The sequence below is a fragment of the Chenopodium quinoa genome, unplaced genomic scaffold, assembly GCF_001683475.1.
Source record: "Chenopodium quinoa cultivar QQ74 unplaced genomic scaffold, ASM168347v1, whole genome shotgun sequence".
NCBI classification, from domain to species: Eukaryota; Viridiplantae; Streptophyta; class Magnoliopsida; order Caryophyllales; family Amaranthaceae; genus Chenopodium; species Chenopodium quinoa.
Window position 1 is genome coordinate 22,311 of NW_018744662.1, and position 12,157 is coordinate 34,467.

The window sequence follows — 12,157 nt, forward strand, 5'->3', positions numbered from 1 at the left end:
TTTCTGATCTCGGCACTTGGGTCAGATGGAAATCCTCAAGGGAGTTGACTGCTTGTCGGACGGCCTGTAAATACTTGATCATGGCCGGATGGTTGCTTCGTATTCGCCATTGTACTGACTCACTATCAATTGTGAATCGGAACAGGCGTCTATTTTTCTTGCTCCTGCCGCCTTGCACATGCGGATTCCGGCTAGTAAAGCTTCATATTCTGCCTCATTGTTGAGGCCTGAAAACTGAAGCGTAGAGCATACTCGTACCTGTCGCCCTCTGGCGACTGACATATGACGCCTGCTCCACAACCATTTGAAGTAGAGCTTCCATCCACATATACCTTCCAGACTTGGTCTGTAACTTGAGAGTCCGGAGGACGAGTCATCTCAACAATAAAGTCAGCAAAGGCTTGCCCCTTCACTGCTTTTCTAGGCTCGAAAGTAACTTCGAGGCTCTGTATTTCTATGGCCCATTTAATCATTCGGCCTGACGACTCCATGATGGTCAGTGGCCGCTTGATAGGTTGGTCTGTATACACAACGACTGCATGTGCCAAAAAGTAGGGCTTCAATTTTTTAACAGCCATGAAGAGTGCAAGACCAAATTTCTCCACTAAGGGATACCTCAACGCATGATCAGAGACGGCCAGGTACATGTAGAGTACTTCTTTGGGCAAAGGGCTGACCAGCCTCGGCAAGGAATGCAAGTGAACTTTCAATTTCTGGAAGGCCGCCTCAGCATCCGGCCCCCATTCAAACCTTGCCTTTTTCTTAATTGCCTGGAAAAAGTACAGGCATTTGTCGCCTGATCGGCTTAGAAATCTTCCCAAGGCCGCCAGACAACCTGTTAACTTCTGAACCTCTCGGATGGTACGAGGCGACTGCATGTCGATGACCGCCTGCACCTTCTCAGGGTTCGCCTTTATTCCTCTCTGATTGATAAGGAATCCGAGAAATTTCCCAGACTCAACTCCAAAGACACATTTCTTGGGATTGAGCATGACATGGTGCCGCCTGAGTGTGGCGAAAGTTTCTCGGAGGTCCGACAGATGATCTTTCTGAAGTTTAGACTTGACAATCATATCATCAATATATGCCTCGACATTTCTCCCAATTTGATCAAAGAACACAGTGTTTATCATTCGCTGGAAAGTGGTCGGGGCATTCTTAAGACCAAACGGCATGACCGTGTAACAGTATAGCCCCTGATCAGTGACGAAGGCCGTCTTCTCCTGATCTTTCTTCCATAAAGGAATTTGATGGAAACCAGAGTAGGCGTCCATAAAGCTCATCAAAGCATGGCCGGTTGTTGAGTCGACCAGGTTATCAATTTTAGGCAGAGGGTAACTGTCTTTGGGGCACGCCTTGTTTAAGTCTGTGTAGTCTACACACATTCGCCAGGTGCCATTCGGCTTTTTAACAAGCACCACATTTGCAACCCAGTCTGGGAAGTAACATTGCCGAATGAACCATGCATCAAGTAATTTTTTAACTTCGGCGGCTGCCGCCTGACTTCTTTCTTCGCCATGGTTCCGCTTCTTCTGCCGTACCGGCTTCTTTTTCGGATCCACAACCAGTTTATGTACCGCCAGGTCAGGACTAATGCCTGGCATTTCATGGACTTCGAATGCAAAGATGTCCTTGTATTCTTTCAATAGTTTGTGAAAGTCGTCACCTAGGACTCTTAGAGCAGCCGTCCCAACTTTGACTAGTCGGTCAGGACGCGAGTCGTCTAAGATCAGGTTCGTATGCTAACCAGCCGGCTGAGGGCGGAATTCATCCGACCGCTCCTCTGCCAATGATTGCTATTTTCTGTCTTTTCTTGCGGCCCCTGTCTGGGATGCCTTTCTCTTCTTGCCGCTTGCTTCTTGAACAGGCGCACTCTCCTTGACATTGTCAAGGTCTATTTTTCCACCACTCGACCCAGTGGTTATAACAGTGGACTTGACATCCGACAGATAGCACTCTCGGGCCATCCCCTGATCTCCCCTTAGGGACCCGACTGTTCCATTATCCATCTCAAACTTGAGCAACATAAGAGATGGGATTATAACAGCCTTGGAATTATTCAGGGTTGGTCGTCCCAGAATCATGTTGTAGGCCGAGAGTTCTTCTACTACCAGGAACCGGACTACCATGTGTCGTCCTTCCCCTTTTTCGCCCAGGCGGATGGGTAAATCCACTCGTCCCACTGGGTGGACGACTCCTCCTCCAAACCCTACTAAAGGGTGGGATGCCGGATGTATGCAATCAGTCTGATATTTTAGTTTCGACAGACATTTGCTACTGATGAGATCTGAGGAGCTTCCGGTATCTATGAGGATTCGGCCAACTCTCTGGCTGGCCACTTTACATTCAATAACGATAGGGTCGTCATGCGGCCCTCTTACCCCTCCTAGATCTTCTTCAGTGATGACAATCTCAGGAAATGAATATTTGGAGGGCCGTTCTTGGTGAACGGAATTTACATCTAACCGTCTGATATTGTCTTTGTTGCCCCTAATAGTGGGGCCGCCTCCTGAGAAGCCGCCTGCAATGGTGTAGACGACTGCATCATCTGTATCGGAGCTTTCGGCCTTTTGATTCTTCTTGGTCGACTGCTTTTTTGAGGTAGTGTTCCCCGTAGATTTCTTGACATAAGTGTCAAGATCACCTTGCTCAGCCAGGCGGTCCAGATACCGCATGAGAGTGATGCATTTATTGGTGTGATGACCAACATCTTCATGATAATCATAGATTTTTTCTTGGTTCCGATTGTTTGCAGAACCCTTCATGGGGACCGGCTTCTCAATTGAGATCCGTCCCTTGATTTCCTTTAGGATAAATTGGCTATCCTTGTTAAACACATACTTTGGGGAGTATGGTTTGAATTCCTTTTTCTTTTTCTGGGCCGGCTGTTTAGAGATATCAGCCGCCCAGACCTCTTTTCTCTTCTCGTCTTTGTTTGACGACTGTTTCTGTCGTCCTTCTCTTTTGTCGGACCTTCTCCCGTCCGACTGTTTTACCGTACTACAAAGATCAGTCGCCTGTATATAGGCTTCCGCTTCAATCAAGGCCTCTGGAAGAGTCGCCACCCTCTTTCGGACCAAATCAAATTTGAAGGTCGACCCGTCTTTGAGACCTCTGAAAAAGTCAGTATAGGCTACTTCATCCGGTAACCCTTGAATCTGTATTCTCATCAGGTTAAACCGCCTGATGTAAGAACGAAGCCCCTCCTTCTCGCCCTGCTGAATTGTTCCTAAATCAAGGGTCGTCTTCTTCGCAGGGATGTTCATGGCGAAGTTGGAGGTGAATGAGTAAGCAAGCGTCTTGAAGCTATTTACACAACCAGTCGGCAGGTTGTCGAACCATTGTTGTGCGATTCCTTTGAGAGTCGCTGGGAAACACTTGCACCAAGTGGGATCATCCAACCCTTGAAGGTACATCAGGTTGGTGAATGCCATCAGATGGTCTTCTGGGTTAGTAGTGCCGTCATAGGCGCCTACTAATACATTTTTCACTTTGGCCGGCTGAGCGACTTCAGTAATTTCCTTGGAGAAGGTCGACGACTGTTCACCAAGTCTAAGCAATCGTAGCTGCCAGTCCATAGGTTGGACATTTTTTGCTGCATGTCCACCAAACGGAGGTGACTGTAAAAATACTGTTGTTGCGGTACAAACGGTAAGTTTGGTACCGCCTGGTCGCTATGATAGCCGGACTGACGGGAGGTGCCGCCTGACTGACTCTCATGATACGACTGAGTATGCCTCATCGAGGTATTTCGCAGACTGTCTTGGAGGTTTGAAGTAGAGGCCGACTCTGACAATCGGTCACTCTTCTTCTGCTCTAGCTGTAGCCGAGCGTCTGTGTATGTTTTCCTCGACCCGTCCGCCTGAATATGACGAACAGGCTTCCTATTTCCTGGAGTAGGAAAACGGTATTTTGTGAAATCAAGGGCAGGTGGCTCCCGCTTCCTAGATTTAGGATGAGGAGTCGCCTCTCGCCCTTGTACTGGCTTCCTCTTCTGTGAAGTGGAGGGTTTCTTAGCCGACTGCTCCTTGTCCAGAGCAGGCGGCTTCTTGTTGATCAACTCTTGAATTTCTCCCTTGAAGTCCCTCATGAAGGTCATGAGTTCACTCCTTGTGATGGGAGCAGACCCATCAGTCGGCTGTTGCCGAACAGGCGGTGCGCCTGCTGGCTCGCTTCCTGTATGAAGATGTTCCCGTTCCCTCCTTTCGGTATGACGGGTACGTTGGGCCCTTAGGGTCCCGTCTGAAGCTGTGTGAGCTTCAACTTCAAATTCATTCTCAGTATCGTGGTCCGACTGAACTAGAGGGTCGTCCAGGGGACGTCTCTCTTCAGGAGTCGGTACAAACGTGGATGCCATCTCAGAAGTACTCTCCCCACAGACGGCGCCAAATGTTTCGGGGTTTTCTGATGTCCTGCGGGAGAGTTACAATTCCGAGACTGGAACCGGACGCCTGTACCTGCAAAACAAACGGATGCTCCGGATGATTGGAGATCTGCCTCCGACGGTCAAGTTAGTACTTGATTAAGGAGTAATTAATGCGGAAATTAAAGTGATTGGGTCTCTCTAGGTGAGAGTGTTTAATGTGTATAATCTGCGTTTTTAGCGTGTTCCCCCCCTAATGAGGATTAAGGGGGGTATTTATAACCTCGGGAAACGTGCCAATCTAGGTTTAGGTTAACCTTGGGCTGATTGGGCTTCCCTCGGAAGTTGGGCCTAGGTGACCGGTTATCCCAGGTGTCATGGGATGGACACGTGTCGTGTCGTAATTGGTCCATAGTGGACGGATCATTGCTTGACACGTGGCAGGCTCCTACTGGCCCATGTGACGGACACATGGCAGAACCTGATGGGTCCACTTGTCAAATGGTGATTGGTGGGGAAAAATCCCCTAATCACTTTGAATTTTATTAGTCTAGTACAACACGAGAGAGGCACATAACACATTGTTGTATTGTGGCTTGTGCATCGACATCATTTTAAAAATTTAAGACAAATAAGACAATTGACTTACTAAGGGCCTGTTCTGATTTACTGAACTGAATTGAAATGATTGGAGCCGAAATGAATTGAACTTGAATGAGCTGAACTAAATTGTTTATGAGAGAAGGAAATTAGGAACTGAACTGAACTAAATTGATTAGAGATGAACTGAACTGAAATTAAGCCGAAGAGACTGACCTTTATTAGCATAGTGCAACACGTGAGTCGGGCCATACATAAAATTCTATTTATGAAAAATCAATAAGACACAATTTTGTATGAATTTTCATACAAGACATATGGGTTTACATGATCCGACCTATACAACTTTGATTTCGCCTAATATATGTAGTGAGACAATCAACCAATAACTTAAAACTAAATAAAAGCGAAACCAGTGATGATACATGTCATTCACTAGCTAAAAAATTTTCCTCCATTTTTCCTTTCCTTTTTTTTTGGTCAATTCTTCATGAAGAGTATGTATAGCCTATAATATTCTCTTAATGAAATACTCTAATATGTATAATTTTATATTAAGTAATTTTCGTAATATTGTCCAAGATTTCTATAATATTCTCATACTAATATTTCTATAATATTCTCATGCTGATATTATTATTAGGAAAAGTCTTACTTCTATAATAATCTCATATTCTCATACTAATTTTTTTTTTAATTCCTCAGCTTACTTATATAGTATAATATAAATCTATGATGGGGTCACTCATTTTTTTAATACTCCGTATTTGATTTATATATATAAAAAAATAAAGTTAAAGTTAAAAAAAAAAAAAAACCCCTTGTACAAACCAATGTGTATGTCAAACTGTGTCAACAAAATAGGGACATGATAGGGTGGTATATAGCATGGGTTCTAAATAATCAATAACTTCTATTTTTTTTTTTCTTCATATTCACAAAGTTTAATACATCAATAGCCTTTACAGCCTTACATGCATCATTGTCAAAAAAAAAAAAAAAAAAGAAAAAAAAAGAAATAAAAGGGAAAAAAAAGAAAACCTTGATGTCTATATAGGTATTTTTTATTTTTTTTTAATAAATGTAATTCTTTTGTTTATATTAATTGTTAAATTGATGTTATAGTTAAATAATTTTATAAATCCTATTAAATGAAATCTTAACCCTTCTACCAAGTGTTGCCTTGCTTTTATGCTTAACTAGTCTTTTGACCCGTACAATGCACGGGTTATTCATAAAAAAATTGCATTGAAAGATGAATTATGAAATATCAATAAGCCACTATGGTCATAATGTGTGATAAATAATATGATTAAAGAAATTTAATCTTTGGCATTGTAAATGAAAATGGGATTAAATAAGGGAGGGGTTAAAATTAAAGAGAGAAAAAGGGTGGAGTGGTTAAAATTAGTGGATTGCTAAACATCGCCCGCAAATCTCCACATAAAGCCACAAACTTATATTGAAGTTACAATATTGCCCTTGACCTTAAAAAAAAAACACAGCTCAATAAAAATCAAAGTACGGGGATGTCGAGGCTCTTGGCGGCAAGGTGGTTGGCTCGTGGCGGCAAGGTAGTGGTGGCTCGTGGCGGCAAGGTGGTGGTGGCGCCAGGTCCGGCAGCCACGTCCACCGGCCTGGCGTCTGGGCAGGACGCCCAGCCACGGTGAGTGGCGTTTGGGACAGGCGCCAGTCACTGTGGCTGGGCGTCCTGCCCAGACGCCAGGCCGGTGGACGTGGCTGCCGGACCTGGCGCCACCACCAGCCACGGGCCGTCCTGGCCAGGCGCCCCAGCTGCCTTAATTTTTTTTTTTTTTTAATTTTTTTTTTTTTTTTTGGAAAATCAGAAAATTTTTCTAATTTTTTTTTTTTAATGTGTTTGATTTTTTTTTTTTAATAATTATTAATTTTATGTGTTATTTTATATAAGTCTAGTATATATATTTTTTATAAAATCAAATAAAAAACATAAATTTCCACATTCTAAATCAAAACATAAATTTAATAAACATAATTTAAAAAAAGGCAAAAAAAAAAAAAAAATTAAAAAGTAAGGGCGGCGTCCAAACCAGACGCCAGTGCACTGGTGGTGGCGCCTGGCCTGACGCCAGTGCACTGGTTGAGGCGCCTGGGCTAGACGCCAGTGCACTGGTTGTGGCGCCTTGCCTGGACGTCCTTGCCATGGTTTCCGGCGTCCAAACTAGGCGCCACCTCGTTTTTCCGTCGAAGACGACGTATCTCCGGCGACCCTCGCCTCTCCGGCCTCCCTGGGCAACCCAGTACGACTCCACATTTGTTAGATCGAGATTTGTTCACTTTGGGTACGATTATAGAAATGGGCAAAATTGTCAAACCATGTCTAATTTGTGGGCTTTATGTGGAGATTTGCGGGCGATGTTTAACAAATCCCTAAAATTAAAAGAGAGAAAAGCAAAAGCTTGAATGGAATAGGGAAGATGAAGATAAAATGTACATGGAAGAATTAAAGAAATATAGTGTAATAAAAAAAATTAATTAATGATGTAAGAATACATGTGTCATTTGGATTAGAGAAAAAGATATTGAAGTGCAATAGGATGGAGACATGTGTTTTCCTTGGTTATAGTTTTTAAATACTAAGTATAGATATAGATTGTTGTTTGAACTTTACAGATATTGTATCTTACTTGTATAATAGCTCCCCTCCACACCAACTAGATGCACTAAGAATTCGTGGTTCGGACCCACTTGTGCCTGCCTTGAAGTATCGGCCGTCACAAGCCCCGACCACCGCACTCCGCCGCCCAGATAGACGTGAGATTGTTCGCTTGTGTTGCTTTGTGCTCACAAGCCCCTCTTCCGCACAAAGTTAGCGTTCTTGCCGCTAAAAGGCTAGAGCGCGTTGCACATTTCGGGGCCCAGACAAAAATTGGCAATCACTAACAAATTAAATTGGCCAACAATTTTCTTCAATCAAGAAACATGCACTTCAAGATTACCTTATCTTGTACCTTCTACATTTCACAATTCTTGCAAAGCTAATTAACTTTAATTTTGTAATTATAAAAATTATACAGATTAAAAATTTGCGAGAGTATACCTTGTGACCATTCTATCACACAACGTGAAAATGAAGTATATAAATAAGTGAATATATTTTGAAAGTATGTTAGGTATGTAGATTATATTGCATGACATCCAATTGGACAAACTTATAGTCATCTCTAGATATTTTCCATAGGAATTTGAAATAATAAGCACTACTCTAATAATCATTGTAACATCTATATAACTAGCGAAGAATATTGGACCAAAAGAAATACTTCTAACCTAAAGTTATTTTGTTTGAATCTATCTAATCTTATGGTAGGAATATGCCTTGAATTGATGATCGAGTAGTACACGATCATGTAGTCCATTGTACATGATCGTGTAATTAGTGTTTTTATTTTACTCTTCAATATACACGGCCATGTGGTTCATGGTACAAGATCGTGTAGTTCCGCTACTACAAGACATTGTCACACGGTCGTGTGGGTTCAAGGTACACGGTCGTATTATTTCGGTCCATGTGGTTATTGATTGGGCTTTAGCTCAAATTCAGTTTATGTTTTGGAGAGTTCTCTATATATACCCCTTAGGATTACTCCTAACTGGATAAGTTGAGTGGTTATTCAGAAATCCGAGAGTCTTTTGTGTATTTCTCATCTCTGAGATCTAAGAGAGACATTAGAAATCTGAGAGACAATCAATCTATTTCTGTGATTGGTCTCAAATCTGTTATGAATCTGTAATATGTATTCCCCAAGGTCAATAAAACTATTACTCTCACAGTCTCACCTACCCGTGGACATAGTCAACACATTGTTGGTGAACCACGTAAATCTATGTATGTTTTTCTCTTTAATTTTACATTCAATATTTGTTCTTTCTTGCATCCGTTATAACATCTAAGATTATATTACTTGAGACCTTAAAAGCTAACCAATAGCCGGAGAAACTCCCGCTCGATAGATTCCATACCTGTACTTCTGTAGTCCATATCTCGGTATCTCCTGCCTTGGTACTTCTATTTTCAATGAGATAGCCCAGATCGCATCACCTTAATAGTTAATACTGATCAAATTTTCCAGGTATATTGTAGTGTAGACATAAAACTTGTTAATAGCTTAATTTTTTCTATGATCAGATGCATTTATCATCCAATTTTAGAACTAACAACCGAAACAAATCGCTTATATTTTTATGATGAAAAAGTAGCATAAAGTACAAATTTCACATACGATTAGATCAGTATGTATGTAGGAAGACACTTCGATATTATAATTGAGATCTTTCAAGTAGGTCATAATTCATAACACTCAAAATTGTCCAGCTATCATCTACACAATTGCAAGCATAGCTTCAGTGTAGTGACAATTTTCTAATTCAATATGTTATTTCGATAAGAGAGTTTTACAAACTGTCTGGTCCTTCATTTCTGATTACCAGCTTCAACTGGCTCGACTACCTCAGCTTCAACTATCTCAGGATTCTTGTGGCTGCTGAGCATCAAGTGATGAACCCATTTTTCTGATAAACTTGCGCCCAACAAATCATATAGTCTTCCACTAACTTCTGCAGGGTTTTCAGGCTGCACAAAAACATGCCGTCAAGAAACTATATAATAAAAATAAAAATATTGTGCAAATTAACTCTTGCAGACAGCACAAGACTACATGATGAAACTAGTAAGTTCTCATGGGGAGGCTAGTAGGCTACGCAGAAAAATGTCTTCAGAATAATCTCCTCTGTTATGAAATTACAATCCTATAGTAATCACAAGGACTGTACAAAGTACAAACTAATGTACATGCATGCAACACTTATATGGGGTTCACACTCGAAAGACACAAGAATACACCGAGCTTTGTTTGAAGAACTCTGAATCTCTGATATATATATATATAAATAAAAAAAAATAAAAAAAATAAAAAAAACTTTCTGAATCAAAAGGCAGGTTTTAATTACAAGTATGTTTTTTTATATTTACTTGAGATAGAACAGATGAGAGTTTGACTATATCCATTAAATTTACCCAAAAAAAAATAGAAAATCCACAAACAAGACAAAATGCCCAAAATAAACACATGCATCCAGACAAGAATCCAATTTAACTTACAGTGAAACCACTGGAGATTAGTGCTGAATCATATAATAGATCAACAGCTCTAAGAACTTCTTCATCCTCTGAACCACTCTTGTACGCAGACTGTAGAGCAAAAGAGACGATCATCTTAAACACTAGTAGATAAACACTACATACAGTCAGAACACATAAATATTCACCAAATTTACGTACATGCAAAGTTTTGATAATCAGATGGTCAGGATTAATCTCAAGCACCCTTCTACTTTTCATGAATTCAAGAGGACTTGAACCGCTAGAATTTTGTGCCTTCATCAACCTGCAAAGGCCAATATCATTGTTCATCTTCCACTGATAGGTAATAAGATATTAAAATGAAAAGCTATGCCCAAAAGAAAAAAACACCAACCTTTCCATATTAGCTGAAAAACCGAATTTACCAGATGCAAGAGCACATGGTGAAGAGCTCAAACGATTAGAAACTTGGACACTAGCAACTTTATCACCCAGTCGCTTTTTAATCCAGTCACAAGTTTTTCCAAATTCTTGTTTCACCTCTGTTTCTTTCTCCGCATTTTCCCCTCCTGCAACAATGTCAAAATTGCAATTCTATATAAATTTTTGTTTACCAAATGCAACTCTTGATCAGATACCACAATATTGGGCAAAAAACCCTAATAACTTCCCCTTCTCACCCTCCAGAAAACAGGCAAATGTTGGGGTGGTCTATGGGGCTAATAGAGTAATAGGAAGCCACTAGGAGTTTCCACTTCAAACCTAAGGTCCTACTCTTGATAATACTTGGCATGCTAAATGTACCCACCCCCCACCCCCCAACCACAAATGATGATCTATGGGGATATCAGCAAGCCACTATAAGTTGAAGCATGCCAGAGAGAGAGAGAGAGAGAGAGACACCAATGTGCATACCTAAGTCTAAGCCTTCCTTGCTGATGTCCACAAAGTTCTTCTCCTTGTATGCCTTTAAATTCTGAATGGCAACCTCATCAATGGGTTCAACTAAGAAGAGTACCTGTTAAGTGTAAACAGACGAACAGTTTACATTGACGTAAACCATGCCAGTATGCCAAGCCAACAAATAGCAACCACTACAAGGAAGGAACTGAAAGCTGAATAAGTAAGGTAAGAGGGATTTCTACCTCGAGATCCTTCTCCAAAAGCTTTTCAAGGAAAGGTGTATCTTTGGCACTAGTTACACTGTCAGAAGCAATGTAATAGATATCCTTCTGGTCAGGTTTCATGTTTTCTACATATTCATCTAAGCTTATCATCTCTTGTTCACTTTGAGATGAGAAGAATCGTAGCAGAGGTGCAATACGTTTGTGATTATCACGATCTTCGATGCAACCCAATTTCAGGTGTTTGCCAAAGTTCTCCCAGAACTTCTCATAATCCTACAATAAAGAAGTGATAGAAGGCATAAATCATTTTAAGAAATTGGAAAAAGGTATTACATGACAAGGAATTGTTGTTCAGTCTAACAAATTGATATCATTGTATGTTAAATATGCACCTAGTGGCTAGTACATGGACCAGTGTCAGAGATGATTAGTCAAGTCAGAAAAGAAAAAAAAAACATAATTAAATTCATCTTTGTTTACTTACATCTTTGTTCTCACTCATTGATATGCCAAGGATCATGTCAAAGGCCTTCTTAAGCAATCGTTTCCGCATAATTCTCACCTTTAATCAATGAAAAATAAATGGGAAAAATATTATTAAAATCTTCAATAATAGTGGAGTAAATTATAGTTTTATTTTTTAAAAAATTAAAAAACAAAGACAGAAACCCTTACAATTCGGCTTTCTTGGAGAATCTCACGAGAGACGTTAAGAGGAAGGTCACTTGAATCCACAACACCTTTTATAAAGCTCATATATCTAGGAAACTACCAAGAGGTGACAAGGACATATTAAGACTCATCAAAAGCATATTTGATAAACTAGACACATTATTCTAGCATAAAGCTTACCAATTCTCCATCAAAGTCATCTGAAATGAAGACTCTTTTGACATAGAGCTTTATATTTTTTGGTCTTACTATTAATTAAATCATCATTTCCAT

The 12,157-nt window shown here is 40.6% G+C and overlaps 1 protein-coding gene across 1 annotated transcript in view; it reads right to left on the minus strand.

Moving 5' to 3' along the window:
• Positions 1–9,416: 9,416 nt before the first annotated feature.
• LOC110701870 (heat shock protein 90-6, mitochondrial-like) overlaps positions 9,417–12,157 on the minus strand; it is a 19,220-nt gene continuing 16,479 nt past the window's right edge. Inside the window, exons 2-10 of the mRNA XM_021879479.1 lie at positions 12,065–12,132; positions 11,888–11,980; positions 11,697–11,774; positions 11,231–11,485; positions 11,001–11,103; positions 10,480–10,654; positions 10,284–10,389; positions 10,104–10,193; positions 9,417–9,575 (exon numbers count right to left, since the gene is read on the minus strand). Coding sequence (XP_021735171.1) covers positions 9,417–9,575; positions 10,104–10,193; positions 10,284–10,389; positions 10,480–10,654; positions 11,001–11,103; positions 11,231–11,485; positions 11,697–11,774; positions 11,888–11,980; positions 12,065–12,132 — 1,127 coding nt within the window. The remainder of the gene's footprint in view (positions 9,576–10,103; positions 10,194–10,283; positions 10,390–10,479; positions 10,655–11,000; positions 11,104–11,230; positions 11,486–11,696; positions 11,775–11,887; positions 11,981–12,064; positions 12,133–12,157) is intronic.